The sequence below is a fragment of the Sinocyclocheilus anshuiensis genome, unplaced genomic scaffold (genome assembly GCF_001515605.1).
Source record: "Sinocyclocheilus anshuiensis isolate Anshui unplaced genomic scaffold, SAMN03320099.WGS_v1.1 scaffold447, whole genome shotgun sequence".
Taxonomy (NCBI): domain Eukaryota; kingdom Metazoa; phylum Chordata; class Actinopteri; order Cypriniformes; family Cyprinidae; genus Sinocyclocheilus; species Sinocyclocheilus anshuiensis.
Window position 1 is genome coordinate 3,312,520 of NW_015552615.1, and position 16,458 is coordinate 3,328,977.

At 35.7% G+C, this 16,458-nt stretch overlaps 2 protein-coding genes across 2 annotated transcripts in view; one reads left to right on the forward strand and one right to left on the reverse strand.

The window, feature by feature from the left end:
• LOC107666013 (protein FAM65C-like) overlaps window positions 1-8,215 on the reverse strand; it is a 39,301-nt gene extending 31,086 nt beyond the window's left edge. The window contains exon 1 of the mRNA XM_016457103.1: window positions 7,954-8,215. The gene's annotated coding sequence lies outside the window, so the exon portion shown is untranslated. The remainder of the gene's footprint in view (window positions 1-7,953) is intronic.
• Window positions 8,216-13,625: 5,410 nt separating this feature from the next.
• The window catches only part of LOC107666014 (chromodomain-helicase-DNA-binding protein 6-like), a 46,349-nt gene continuing 43,516 nt past the window's right edge, over window positions 13,626-16,458 (forward strand). The window contains exons 1-2 of the mRNA XM_016457104.1: window positions 13,626-13,773; window positions 15,613-15,664. Coding sequence (XP_016312590.1) covers window positions 13,751-13,773; window positions 15,613-15,664 — 75 coding nt within the window. The 5' untranslated portion in view covers window positions 13,626-13,750. The remainder of the gene's footprint in view (window positions 13,774-15,612; window positions 15,665-16,458) is intronic.

Below are 16,458 nucleotides of genomic sequence, written 5' to 3' on the forward strand. Positions count from 1 at the left end.
GAACATTTCAGTTGTGTTGCTGTCTATGCAGGGTCAGACAGCTCTCGGATTCCATCTAAAATATCTTAATTTGTGTCCCAAAGATGAACGAAGGTCTTACGGGTTTGAAACGACATGAGGGTGAGTAATTAATGACAGAATTTTCATTTTTGGGTGAACTAACCTTTAATGGTGTTTGCTTGCATGTGTTTTTTCAGCTTTTTGTTCAAAATTTTGCTATTTTAATTAAACTTATCCACTTTCAAGTTGATAAAATAGAATGCATGAATGCATTTTTTAAGCAGAGGCTTTGTTCTTTCTTTAGACATATTGCTTGTTCAGATATTCATACAACTAAATATTTTTAGTGCCATAACATTTTTGCCAAACTTTTGTGAAAATGCTTGTGCAAAATGTGCATCTTGCTAAATAGAGGTTTGCGGTTTGTTTTCTTCTTTTTCTTCAGACTTCAATTTTTTAAAGGCCTGTAAGTAACCACCTTACCTGAACACCCTAGCAACTGCATTGCAACAGCTTGACAACCACCCACAACACCCAAGCAAAAATACAAATCTTCAACTTTGTTTAGTTGGTTTTTGTCATGTTTTGATACACCAAAATGCACTTCGCAGACAAAAATTACTGTCCTCAAATGCAGAACAGCATGAGTGCTTTCAGATCTCATGAATTATGTGATTAACAGAGGAAATGCATTGCGTGGTTAGAGCCCTGAATGTCTTCAGCTCTGCTTTTCGCATGTAAACAAATCCAAATGACTAACTTGCATCTCGGCGGCGAACCAGTGGCCACTTGAAAGTGCGAGAGAGTCTTCAAAGCAGACAGTGGAAATGCCAACAAAAGGTTCAATTAAGGCTTCTTGTATTTTATTTATTTATTTTTTGCTTGGGCTGCATGTGAGTCGAGTTTTAATAGATCCCAGAGCTTTAGGGGGCTGTACATCCTGTTTGTGTGTGCCATATGGGTGTAAGTGTGTGAGAGGCCAGTCAGTAAAGCAGCCCATGAACAGTGTAAGTGTAATTACTCTTCGCTCTCTGTCTGCACTTGTTTCTCTCTCTCTCTCTCTTTCAGTATCCTTCTTTTTCTTTCCACTGTAATAGTTTACAGAGATGTTCCTAATGCACTTCCAAGTCATGTCATTTTTCAAAAAGTCAGACTTGCTCTTTGGTTTTAAGGTCACAATTTACAGCTCTCAAATATTATTTTCTTGCAGATTTTATATGTAATTAAATTGAAAGTAATTCATTACAGTTTCAGAAGAAAATGCAAGTGCAAAATTCCAAGCTAATGGAAATGTATGCACTGAAGGTTACTTTCAGTATGAGCAATAATAGACTTGTAACAATGAGTGAGGTTGACTAATTTATTAATTTATATATTTATATATTAAAGACTAGATTTGGCATACTGATGGCACTAACAGTCAAAGTAATAATTAATTAATTGTAGTAATTAATAATTAATACAAAGTAATGAATTATAAAGTAAAAATATTTTACTACTAATAATAATTTTATAAAAAATTATTGTAAATTGTATATTGTATTTTTAATTATTTTATTTTATTTGATTATTTTTATATTTGTGTTGTTATTATTATTATTATTAAACTAAAAGAATACATTTTCTAAATAATTAAACTTTAAATAACTTTTTATCATTATTACTGTAATAGTATTTATTATTATTATTATTATTATTATTATTATTGAGTGCTGTCAAACGATTAATCGCGATTAATCACATCCAAAATAAACGTTTTTGTTTGCATAATATATGTGTGTGTTCTGTATATATTTATTATGTATATATAAATATACACACATAAAGTATATATTTTGAAAATATTTACATGTCTATAAATATATTTAATATATAAACAACCTATTTTTCTGAAATATATACATGCATGTGTGTGTATTTATATATACATAATAAATATACACAGCACACATACATATATTAGGCAAACAAAAACTTTTATTTTGGATGCGATTAATAGTTTGACAGCACTATTATTTATTTAATATTTGAATGCATACATTTTATTATTATTATTACTGTACCACAGTAAAACAGTACTTAAAAAATGTTATAATATATTTGGTATCACTTTATCTGACCGTTTATCTATGAATGGTTTTAGCATATTAATAGAACTACAAGTCAAAGCACCATTTTTCAATGCTGAAAAACTGTTTAAATCAGCCTAAGCTGGTTTGCTGGTCTCCTAACCTGGTCAAGTCAGGCTGTCAGCTGTATTTGAAGCTAAATTCAACCTAAAACCAGCTTAGGTTAGATTAAGCTGGCTTCTTACAAAAAAAATTAAAAAAAACAACTCAGCAAATTTCAAGACAATTACATGCCAGGCTATAATGATCGCTCTGAGCAAGGCGGCATTGTGTGTGTTTATTTGTTGAAAATCTGTCAGGGCTGTATTTTTGGATTATCATCCATATATGACTAACGTGTCTGATTGGTGTCTGGTAGACATGACTAAACCCGACCAGGATTTTGAAAATGTGTAGTTTTGTACAGAGCCAAGCAAGAGCATCTTTGTCAAACCTAAGACCTTACACTCTAAAAAATGCTGGATTAAATATAACCCAGCATTTTTTAGAGTGTACCAACGAAGAACCTTTTGAAACCTCCTCGACTGCTGCTATCATGTTGTGACCTCTCTGACAGTCCTCATAAGTATCCCTTCGTTGTTGCGGATGGATCTACTTGTGGCGGTGTGTTTTTACAAAGTGGGGCTTTCCGCTCTGGTGGAGGAACTTAAAGCGAGGTGGACCCAAGCCAGAGCGGATTGTACTTTTGGCTGCGTGTTTGATGTGCAAATCCCTCCTTTTTCTGCACTTCCTACACTTCTCTCCTTTTGTTTTTCTTGTGTAAACGAATAAAGCATTGCAGAAATGGAGTGAAAAAAGGGTGAGTTCATCGGGGATGAGATTGTATTGGATATGTGGGTATCTCAGCAGGGTGTACCACCACTGAAGTCAATGACTAGATGTTATGAAAACACTGTTTCTCTTCTTGTTTGTCTCTTTCTATATGTACCCATGCCACACCTTTTAATAATGCAATCTGCTCACATTCCAGTACCTTTGTATGTAATACAAACATTTGGAAATTGCATTTCATATCTGATGAAGAAAAATGTCTCAACTTCCACCTCTCCTGCTTGGCATTAATGGATGTAACAGAAATGAAAATGGCTCACGCCTGATGGCATGTGAGGAGTGAGATATGCACAACATTTCTCTTTTTCATTGCCTATCGTGCATCCCACTTTAGCCTCTAAAATCTATGAATTGTATTCAGTATTATAAACTAAATGTTTATATTTTTTTGGTGAACTAGCCCCATGTGTTCCTGATTGAGCTGGTGAGTCAGTGATAAAGGTTTCAGACAGATAGTAACTCGTGTTTTTGTGGCTGGTCGTGTATTATCTGAAGTGGACCACCAGCTGACTTTTGGAGCTGTCGTCTCTGTGCATGAGTGTAGATAGTGTGAGACATGATTGCATTTACACATTTGGTCGTGTATAAACAGGATGGAAGAGTCTTGTACTGTAATGAAATGGGAATCTTTGTATAGTTTCTGTTTCCCGAACAGGAAGGCAATGGATTTACCAAGCATTTGATGAATTAGAAGGTTTATGTTGAGGGCTCAAAATCAAATTAGGTTAAACGGGTGTGTTCGATTCTTTTTTAGAGTGTACCAACGAAGAACCTTTTGAAACCTCCTCGACTGCTGCTATCATGTTGTGACCTCTCTGACAGTCCTCATAAGTATCCCTTCGTTGTTGCGGATGGATCTACTTGTGGCGGTGTGTTTTTACAAAGTGGGGCTTTCCGCTCTGGTGGAGGAACTTAAAGCGAGGTGGACCCAAGCCAGAGCGGATTGTACTTTTGGCTGCGTGTTTGATGTGCAAATCCCTCCTTTTTCTGCACTTCCTACACTTCTCTCCTTTTGTTTTTCTTGTGTAAACGAATAAAGCATTGCAGAAATGGAGTGAAAAAAGGGTGAGTTCATCGGGGATGAGATTGTATTGGATATGTGGGTATCTCAGCAGGGTGTACCACCACTGAAGTCGATGACTAGATGTTATGAAAACACTGTTTCTCTTCTTGTTTGTCTCTTTCTATATGTACCCATGCCACACCTTTTAATAATGCAATCTGCTCACATTCCAGTACCTTTGTATGTAATACAAACATTTGGAAATTGCATTTCATATCTGATGAAGAAAAATGTCTCAACTTCCACCTCTCCTGCTTGGCATTAATGGATGTAACAGAAATGAAAATGGCTCACGCCTGATGGCATGTGAGGAGTGAGATATGCACAACATTTCTCTTTTTCATTGCCTATCGTGCATCCCACTTTAGCCTCTAAAATCTATGAATTGTATTCAGTATTATAAACTAAATGTTTATATTTTTTTGGTGAACTAGCCCCATGTGTTCCTGATTGAGCTGGTGAGTCAGTGATAAAGGTTTCAGACAGATAGTAACTCGTGTTTTTGTGGCTGGTCGTGTATTATCTGAAGTGGACCACCAGCTGACTTTTGGAGCTGTCGTCTCTGTGCATGAGTGTAGATAGTGTGAGACATGATTGCATTTACACATTTGGTCGTGTATAAACAGGATGGAAGAGTCTTGTACTGTAATGAAATGGGAATCTTTGTATAGTTTCTGTTTCCCGAACAGGAAGGCAATGGATTTACCAAGCATTTGATGAATTAGAAGGTTTATGTTGAGGGCTCAAAATCAAATTAGGTTAAACGGGTGTGTTCGATTCTCACGGGCGACACCCGAAGACAACTTGAGTTCTGAGACGATCTTTTTTTTGGGAAAGCCCCACCAACTCACACAGATGTTGAAGAATCAGTTATGGCTGTTCTGAGAACACACATTCTTACAGACGCTACTAATCAAATGCAGAAAATTAGATTTTTGTTCATTGTGTCTTGCAGTTCAATGTTCATAGTACAGACAAGTCAAATAGTCATGCATTTACCATAACAATGTACTCATTTCATATTTTTTCAGTATTGCGCTTGGGTCACATAAAACAAAATACCAAATATGCCATGGTTACCTGCTAAACCATCATTGTAACAATAAGATACTAAGGTGTTAATATTTATTTTGTTAAAAATATTTAACAATAATTTTATAATTAATTATTATTAATATCATCATTATTATAAGAGCAAACATTAATTAATAAATATTTATTATTTTAACTTATTGTTAATATTAGAAGTTATTTAAAATAATTATTTTATATAATTATTTGTAATTATATAATTATTTCAATAATTATTTTATAATTAATAATTAATCATAATTATAGTATTAATAAATATATATTATTAATTAAATTATTAAATATAATAATACTCATTTACGATTTATGATAATTATTTTATATTTATTAATGCATTTATTTTATTAGTAGTAAAAATATAATTAATATCCATCATTATTATTATTATCATGTAATATTTTGTTAATATTTTTTAGTTTATTAAATATCATATTAGTAGTAGTAGTATTTCTTAAAAATTGTATCATGTATCGCTTGATCTGAAAACAATTTATTTAATGCATTTATTTTATTAGTAGTAAAAATATAATTAATATCCATCATTATTATTATTATCATGTAATATTTTGTTAATATTTTTTAGTTTATTAAATATCATATTAGTAGTAGTAGTATTTCTTAAAAATTGTATCATGTATCGCTTGATCTGAAAACAATTTATCCATGAATGCTTGTATGAAATAAAAGGATGTAGCTTGTTTTTGCATTATTTACATATTTAAAGTGACCAACTACAAACCTTCCACACTCTGATATATAGCATGAGCTTAGCTGGCACGTCTTCAAATCTTTGACAGGTTTCTTAATTTAACATGACAATCATGTATAACACTGCCATTGATGGCTGTCAAAGTATTTGCCTTTACATGAAGCAACTGGTGTTTTTAATTGGAATTCTAGATTCCCAGATTCCTTCTAAGGGTGTTGTATCCATTCAAAAGGAAACAAAGCCAATGAAGGGAGACGAAAGCAAAAGAGATTGAGAGAGAGAGGGAGAATCTGCATTTTGGGATGGCTCGATTTTCATAGTCTCACGGTTTGGGCCAGTCTTGTAATGGGGAATTGAGTTTCAGATTCCAACAGAGGGGCATCAGGGAGAGAGAGAGCGAGAGCGAGAGAGAGAGGAGAACGGAGGGATGAGTAAAGCAGAACTGTGAAGGAGTGTAAATTGAAAAACACGAGGAGCCTCTCTGTGAACTCATTCTACGAGGGCAGTGGAACCTGTATGAGGGTTTTTTCCACAACCACTGGTTTGCATTAAAGCATGACAAAGAGCTCCATTAAACATCATTTGTCTTCATGGAAACGCTCGTGGCCTCGTTCATTGCCCAGAAGATAAATTTAAAACAGTGTTGCAGGTTAAATGCAGGTTAAGCCCTATCATCAGCATCTCGTGCTGTCAGTTACTACAGAAAATAATTTCAACTCTTCACTCAGTTCTTAAAAACAAACAAAAACGTGTTTACAGTGATGCACTTACCATGGGAGTCTATGAGGCAAGACACTGCACCAGAATAAATGTTAAAATACATGTTTTGAAAATATTGCCATGAGACATTATGAGTTAACATGAGACTAAATCTAATGTCCAAAATGCATTCAACTCAACTTTGGTGCATTTCTGTTTGTTACAGACTGAGGTTTAAGTAATAATCATATTAGATTATTAATAGATGTATCTATCTATCTATCTATCTATCTATCTATCTATCTATCTATCTATCTGTTCATTTTGTATACTTCCGAAGACTAATCACCTGAATACATCCCTGTCTCTCTGTCTCCCAATGGCTTAGAGATCTATTATTACTTGCTATTTTTCCAAGAACACGTGCCAGCAGCTGCAAAAATAAACAACAACCCTAGACTGAGAGAAAAGAGCGTCCAACTCATAGCCTGAGGTGTTTTTCTTTCAGCCAACCTGCGCAGCGAACCTCATCCCTGTCCGAACGCCACAGATGACCGCTGATACACAAACACGTCTGTTTGGGGTTAATTTAGCGAAAAAGAAAAGCAGGGCAGCATGTGAGATCCTGACAGCCTTGACCCAGGTGTTTTTTGATTGCTGACATGGCACTGACACAGATAACGAGTTCATAATAACACCAGGAACATGCTTTAGCGTCCGGTGGGCTTGCAGCAACCACATGTGGCGACCCCAGGCTAGACTCCGCTTCGTCCACGGTGAAAGCCGATCCGGCGATCCACAGCGAAGTTGAAATCTATCTATCTATCTATCTATCTATCTATCTATCTATCTATCTGTTCATTTTGTATACTTCCGAAGACTAATCACCTGAATACATCCCTGTCTCTCTGTCTCCCAATGGCTTAGAGATCTATTATTACTTGCTATTTTTCCAAGAACACGTGCCAGCAGCTGCAAAAATAAACAACAACCCTAGACTGAGAGAAAAGAGCGTCCAACTCATAGCCTGAGGTGTTTTTCTTTCAGCCAACCTGCGCAGCGAACCTCATCCCTGTCCGAACGCCACAGATGACCGCTGATACACAAACACGTCTGTTTGGGGGAAAACAAGGTCCATGTGTTCACAAAATGATTGTTTTACAGACAGGTTTCCCTCGGTATGCCATTGGTTTGCCAAAGAGTCCAGCCCCAAACACATGCTATGTACTAGTAAAAATGTTAATAAATATGCAACAACAAAAAAAAAAGACACACATCCTGACATTTTAGCAGTCTACTTTTTGTCTTACTCCTAAAAACACTATTATTGTTCACATTTCCGTTGAAAAACAGCAAGAAGAGTGAAAATAAAGCAGGACAGCTCAAACTTCACATGCAGAAACATCTGTAGTTATAATAGTTCATCCTACCTGCTTCAGAGCTCTTCTATTCCAGAGCCGGGTTACGTCTGACAACTAAGCAAACGCACATTTGTGCTCATCTCTGCAGTAGCGTGCATGCGTGTGTGTGTGTGTGTGTATGCGTGTGTGTGTTGCAGCAGCAGATGTCTGTTGACTCCTGATAGCGTGTGTTTCTCCAGCAGCCAGAGATGACACCTAATTCTGAGAAGCTGCTTGTACAGAGCGAAAAACGAAGTGACTGAATGCATTAAATGCGACTAGCTTTCTCCTACTTCTCTCATCCTGTACTGAGCCGGTCTCACAATGCTCCCTCGTCCGCTTTAACTTTTCTCACTCTCTCTCCTTTTCTCCTCCCATTTTTGTTCATTGGAGTCTCACACACACTCCCTTGTCATTTCTCTCCTCTGTCACACCAGGCAGGAAACACATCAAAGCTGTAAATTCAGAATTCTTCCATATTTTCTTGGCCGCTCGGCACATTTGGCAGCTTGGATGGCCTGAAAAACTTGGAACTGTTTCCGTGCAAACTGTACAAGTCCATTAAATATCCTGTGAATATGCTTGTGGGACGCTTGGCCAAGACCCCCAATGGCTCGTCTGAATTAAACTATACGGCTTTCCACATATTTTCTAACACAGTCTGGTGTTGAAAGAGGAATAATTCCTTTTTATGGTGCAATGGGGTCTGCATACTGGCAAATAGTTTGTTGTAATTTTTGTGAATTCTGTCCTCCAAATTAAAATTCAGGATCATATTGTTGTAATATTAGATAAAAGGGAAACTGATTGGTGGAACTCTTGGTGGTTCTCTTACATCAGGTTGTCACATTTATATTGGGGCAAGTTGTCACAAATGCTTTACACCATAGTTCAAAACTTTGGGGTCATTTTTTTGTGTTTATGAATGTCTCTTCTGCTCACCAAGGCTGCATTCATTTGTTTCAAAATACAGTAAAAACAGTAATATTGTAAAGTTGTGAATAAACAAAAACAGTAATATGTAACTTTTTTCTATTTTAATATATTTTCAAATGTAATTCCTTTATGTGATGGAAAAGCTGAATTTTCAGAAAAAAAATTTCTTCGTATTATCGATTATGGAAACAGTTGTGCTGCTTAATAGTTTTCACTGTTTTCTATTATTGTGCTTTATGTGAACTGTGATACATTTTTTCAAGATTCTTTTCTTTACTTTCACTTTTGATGCAACACTGTTGAATGCAAATTTATTGACAAGAAAAGAAAAGAAAATTTTACAGACCCCAAACTTTTGACAAGTACATTGAAATTGTATGCAATTCTGTTACTGTCAACTAATTACTATTGGATTACTATCAACAATTCATTTTAGCCAAAACAAGGATTTGATGTTTTCTGTACTGTATGTTACTGTATTTTCCTTAGTTAGCTTTTTCATTCATTTTTTTATTTATTGTTTACTGTTTACCTAACTATTTATTTATTTAGATGAAAGCTGACTATGCATAATGACTATACATAATTTCATACATAAATGTTGTGGAAATGGCTTTTGTACTTTTAGATAGTATGTGTGAAATCATGCTGTTTTGCATGTCACAAAAAGTGTATGTGAGTTCAATGAACTGTGTATTTTTCCCCTACACAATAACAGTGGAAATATTCAGCTTTTTAAGCAGTCAGGACCTTAAGGATTGTTTATAGAAAGTGACTTTCAAAAATAAACCTGCCTTGAGAAATACTGTATTCACCGGAGTAAAAGTTTGACAACGAACTCTACTTGCTAAAACAATGCCTCATCTGCCCCCTGCTGGTTTTACATCACTATCACATCTGTGTCCGGTTCCAGATGTTTCAAAGAGGTCAAATATAAGGTTTAGGCTTGAGAACACAAAGAAAGAAAGAGAAAGGGGGAAAGAATGTTGTTTATACCTGTAGTATGCTGAGATGAACTGCAAGAGTGTTTATGGTTTGAATATTCTTGAAGCAATGAACTCCTGCTTGAAACACTCTGGGCTCAGAGCCAATGAAGGGGCAGAAGGGGAGAAAAGGAGAGGCAGGGAGCTTTAGGGATTTGTTATGTGCTCCTAAACAGATGCCCTGATAATGTCCTTCATGAATGTCATCTTACCTTCACATTCTCAACCTCTTTACCACTGGAAAAAATATGCATATAAAAGAGCTTCATTTGGCTCCAAAATTATTTAGACCCTTAAATCACTTTTTTTTTTTTAAATGCCTGAAATTCATTGCTGCATGGATTACTATTTCAATATTTCTACTTCGAAATTTCATGTGTTGCTTTTCACTTCTTTCTTTGTAATTAATTGTGAGGTTTACTAGCAAATTCTGAGTACATTTGGTCATTTAGCAGACGCTTTTATCCAAAGCGACTTAAAAATGAGGACAATTGAAGCAATCAAAATCAACAAAAGAGCAATGATATGCAAGTGCTATAACAAGTCTCAGTTAGCTTAACGCAGTACACGTAGCAAAAACAGATAGAATAGAAAAAGAATAGAGCAAGCTAGTGTTAGAGGCCTTTTTTTTGCTTTTTGTTAATTGTATAATAAATAAAAAGAAAACAAATAGATAGAATACAAAAAGAATAGAGAAGCCAGTGTTAGTTTTTTCTTTTTTAAAGAAAACAAGCAGTTATTAAATGCTAAAAGTCTAAAAGGGGCACTTTTTTTTTTAAGAATAGAATTAGAATAGAGAGTGCTACAGTTAGAGGGACAAATAAAGATGGAAGAGATGTGTTTTTAGCCCATTCTTGAAGAATAATTTTGAAAGAGTATAAACATTTATTCTATACCATTTTTTTTTAGTGTACCTAATTGTTCTTCCTTTCTTTCTTTCTTTTCATCTCTTCAAGTCAGTTTACCATATGTGCAGGGATGGAGCAGATGGGTTGGAAATCAGCTGCTGTGAGGAACCTCAAGCAGTGAAAGTGAGACACACACGGGGTGGAACATCCTCTGACTGCAGCGCCGAATGAACACAACCCCTCAACAGAGGTATTCCCTATATTTGTCCTTGACAAACCTACATCTATTCTAATGTGTGCATTTGTGTCAGTGAAAGTGAAGGGTTCCTTTATAGGGGTAGTGTGATGTTTTAGAGATAAAACACAAGGTTTTGATTCTGTGAGCCATGAGCATCACTTCTGCAGCCTTGTACGAGACACTTAACCCCAGGTTGCTTCAGATGGATTGTCCTTCACTATATTGCATGCTGTGCTTTATGCAGTATGCTACCTTCAGTTTTTTTAAAAATAGCATGTGAATTTCTTCACATTCTTTTTTTTCAGTTGATCTTTTATTTTTCATTTGTGTAAAAAAAAGTCTCATAATAAAGAAACATGTTTTTGGAGTCTGATAATATGAGTCAAGAAAGAGGCAAAGAGGTCAAGATTGTGATACAGTATTCACAGTGTGTGCATTCTGCACTTTCCAATACGTTTACTCATTTAGCCAGTGCACTTCATTTATCACAAAAATAGCTTCTGTCTTGAGCTACTTGCCTTGCAATAGTTGTGGCATGAGATATGCACATTCTGTAGTAAGAACGCATCTGCCGAGCATAAAAATGTCAATTGCATGAATTGCCCAAAAAATTTTTTCAGAAACTGAATTATGAATTAACAATTGCTGAGAGTTGAAGGTCTCTTTACAGTGTGCTCCTCAAAGTCCCAGAGTCATTTCAGCAGAGTTTATCTACAATGCTCTTGGCGGAGTTGTATAAATAAGGTTGTTTGGCTCAGCAGACCACATGGAACTCAGCCGCAGATTACAAGCCAAAACAACTGCCAAAAACATTTAGCAAAAGATGCCAAATTCAGCTTTTCTGTCATCTTCTGGAAAGTTTTGCAAAGTTGCAAACTTTTGGAATTATAAATGTTCAATATTGATGTATATATGATGGGGATTTATCGCGATTAATAACATTATAGTGAGACAGCACTCAGTTTGTGCCAGTAGGTTTAATGCTCATCAACTACTGGATTGGCATGTAATTTATTCGAGTGCAGAGATGAGACTTTAAGTCAACATCCTCTTAATTTTAAAAAAGGAATTCCAAGTGATTTTTAATACTGGTGTGTGTTTGACATGTAAAAATGATCAAATGTTCTAATACATGCAAGAAGTGCAAACAGATATACACTACTGTTCGAACATTTGCACCGGTAAGATTTGTTTTTATAGAAATGTAAAAATGTCTCTTTTATTTACCATATTATTTTATCAAAATAAAAGCAGTAATATTAAGAAACATTATTAGAATTTAAAACAACTGTTTTCTATTTGAATCTATTTAAAACTGTAATTTATTCCTGTGATGCAAAGCTGAATTTTCAGCATCATTACTCCAGTCTTCAGTGTCACACGATCCTTCAGAAATCATTCTAATATTCTGATTTGCTGCTCAAGAAACATTTCTGATTATTATCAATGTTATGATGCTTAATATTTTTGTAGAAACCATATTACATGTTTTTCAGGATGAATAGGAAGTTCAAAACAGCAGAAATCTTTTGTAAGATTATAAGTCTTTACTGTCACTTTTGATCAATTTAATGTGCTCGAGACAAGTTATAATTCCTTTAAAAACAAAAAACACAAACTTTAAAAAATGGCATTTTTGTTATTCCTTACAACAAAAAAATACCATCACTTACAAAAAAAGTATCAAGAAGTACCATGGTACGTACTACCAGGGTTTTGTACAGTGTTTCACGTGTTATTACAAAGCTATTTTAGACGTATAGTATATTTCAAACAAAGTACCTTATGATAACCATAGTCTTGCACCATGCTGTTTACTGTGCATGGTACTCCAAGTATATGTAGTACAAGTCTATGACCAATGACCATGGTGCCATGTCTAAACAATAGTAGTACCATGGTACTTTTTGGTTAGAGCGAGACAAGTACGCCCAATTTACGGAATTTCTGTACTTCGCATTACACAAAAGAGCTTCAGGAAACCCAACACATCACAAGGACATATGCAGCTTCACCCACACGCTTTATTATAACCCCTGCTATTCTCACATCCGGGATATGAAACATGAGCAAAGACGTGGAATGTTACATTTTTTTTCCTCTCTCACAGGCGCCGTAATGATGGAGTAAAAAGCATCATGATTGGTGGATGCGGCGAGAAGAAACATAAACCCCACAGCGTAGCTTTTGCACTCCGGACGCGACGCGACAAACGCGAATGAATCCAGCGCGTGCTTTCGGTAATCAGGGAAGAATTGGAATAGAAAACCCTCTTGAATTGCAGCAAAAACATCCACATCCACACAACGGGCTAAAAGTACACAATGGTCGCTGGCGATATGTGTCTCTCAGACAAGCATAGCGCAGCGTCGCTTGCGTGACAGCTCGCTGGCCAATAGGAACCTCCAGCGGCCCAGCTGCGCTCAGACGCGTCCAATGGCGAACGGCAGAATACGGGCCTAAACGCAAGTTAGGCTGTTGTTGCAGGCGGCCAGCGCTAAACTTCACCAAATAATAGCTGTTTGTATTTTGGCTGCCGCAGTAGCCATTTTAGGTAAGCACATCTTTAAACTTTTTAATTTTAACGCGTCGCGCGCAAAAGCGCATGGAGTAGGTGGCGTTTGGACGCGTCAAACTCTCGCATCTCCTCATGAATGAACTGCTCTTGTGCGTTAGGATGAAAGAAATTGCTCTGAGTTTTTTTCCCTTCCCCGACTCCCACCCCCTGTAATTTTTTTATGCATTTTTCTAAACTGTCATGGCGTTTAGTGTCCTTGGAAATAAATGCAGAGAGAGGAACGCGTAGGTTTTTACGCTAACTGATGTCCGGAGCCGGCGTGTCCAGGTAGGTGAGGTCGCGTTTGACTGTCCCTCCGCGGAGTTTGAGCGGCTCTTCACGCGTGTAACGCCTGAAATATAGAGCACCGTTGCCGTGACATTACAGTTAGCACGCTGGCTAGCGCCCTACAGGGGCTAATGTATCTGGGGCACGATGTTAGGCTTTTTATAAGAGTGTTTTATGAGGCAAGTTTGGCATCTGTTGAGGCACAAAGCATCCCATGACTGCTATCAAGTACTAGGAACAATGTAACTTCTAGCACTCATGTGGTTTACTTCCACTCCTGGTTTGTGCTATATCCCTGTTGAAATTAACCTGCTATTTATTAATTTTTGTCATTAATACGAAATCGTTATTGTAACAAATTTATGTTTTTTCTTTTTTATACAATGAAAATGCCTCACAGTTGCATTGACTCTTGTCTTAACTCCAGGAATGGGTTAGTTAGTATCAATGGGCCCACCTGGTTTATAATGTAACCCTTTTGAAATGAAAGTGTTCGTATGGATTTATAAATCTGCATGTGGATTTATACAACCAATGATGTTGCATTAGTGTGCCTTTTTTTTTTTATTTTTTATTTTTTTTTTTTTATACAAGATACAATAATAACGCATGACGCATGTCTTCATGCAATAGGTTAGTTAGTATTTGGGGTCCCACCTGGTTTATGGTGTAATTATGTGATTGTTATAGATTTATATCACAAATAATGTTGCGTTACTGTGACAACTTAATGTTTTTGTTTTTAATTCAATGATAGTGTACCACAGGTAGATTGACATCTGTCTTAGGACAAGGAATGGGTTAGTTAGTATCAAGGGGCCCATTTGGTTTATAATGTAAACCTTTTGAAATGTATGTGTAAATATGGAGTTATATCACCATAGATGTTGCATTCGTGTCAAAATGTTATACTTTTCCTTTTTATACAATTAAAAAAATGTTATAAATTGCACGACAAGTAGAATGACTCCTCTCTAACCTCAAGCAATGGGTTAGTTCGTATCAAGGGTCTCACCTAGTTTATGGTGAAAATTATGTGATATGGATTTATGCCACTAATAATGTTGTGTTTGTGTCAACTTTATATTTTTCTTTTTAATATAAGAGCATCACAGATAGATTGACAGCTGTCTTACCTCAAGCAATGTGATAGTTAGTATGATGTAATTCTGTGGTTATTACAGATTTATGTCACTTATAAAGATTTTAATGTTTTTAGTTTTAACTCAATGACAGTGCACCACAGGTAGATTGACACTAACTTTAAGTAATGCAACTTAAGGAACCGGTTAGTTAGTATCTAATGGCCTTGGTTTTAGTGAATGTTTCAAACTAGTACAAATGATTTCAATTAAACCCATTAGAAAATTAAAGTTAATAAAATGGGTTGCAAAAGTGGAGAGAAGTTTAAGTGCTCATAATCTGCAAGTCAATCATTTGAACATTAAACACTTTTGTTGTTATAAAGTTATGTCTTGGTGACGGGTGGTGATGAAATATAAAATGACCTTGTATAGTTATGTATAACTAGTGTTGAATGAGAATTCTCTTAAATATTCTAAATATTATTAATGTCTACTGCAGCCTTATTCATAATATGCACTTTTTAATCTAATTTTGTTCTATTATGTATTTATTCATAATTTTTTATTTAATGATCACAAGACTGTAATGACTAAGATGTCTAGATATTAGTTTGAACTGCCTTTAAAATTTGTTGTGCATTCTGAATGGAACCACACTCTAAATGCTTTTATTTTCACAATTATTTTTTTTAAAAGTTGGTTTATGCTTTGCATAGTTTCTATATTCATGACTCCTTGTATCTCTGTATTCCAGACGCAGACACAGAGATCAAGAAAAAATGAAAATACAAAAGAAGGACAAGCAGGTCGGTGTATCACATGATGTGTTTCTGTCAGACACTGTGTGAGAGTTCCCTCTATCTCGCTCTCTCTGTTTCTCTCACACTTTCATCATCATTGCAAAATTAGCATAAGCTTTAGTCCTTGCACTATATCTGTACTTCAGAAAGATTCTCAACCTTATTTAACCTACTTTTTGTCTTTAATATTTAAAGCTCTGTTTGCAATATTTTTTTCAAAGCTTCTTAGGTAGTTAAACTTACCCTGATGCTAACTTTCCCTGAGACTGTAGGTTTACGATTAGGATTTGAGACGCATGTAAAATGTGCAGAAAGCTTCTGAAATTTGTTTGATCACATTGTTTATATATCCTCCAAGAAGATTATTTGGTTTTCAGCTGTTTTTTCACAGTCCAGGAGATTTAATTGGGTTCTCATTTGTGTTGGAATATCAACTTTGTGTCTCCTACAGTTCCTAGTAAAAATAGAAACTACACATTTTTTTGACGTAGCTGGGCTTCCATCACCCTGCTTTTATGCAGTATCATAAGTATCGCATCAGAATCGAGTGAGGGAAACGCTGAATTTCGAATAAAAATGCCTTAATTCGCAAAAAAGTTTTTACGCTCGCTTGAGGTGGTTTTTGACTTGTACGAAAAAGGGTTAATGCGAGATGGAAATGCATTTTGCGAATAAATTCCTCCAAGCGCATCAAAAAAGTCATGTGACTTTGCGCTATGGGACGGCAAATTCTGACTAACCAGCGGACCGATCTCATTCACAGCATCTGAAATGTTGTTATGGTCATTCGGAAATGCCCA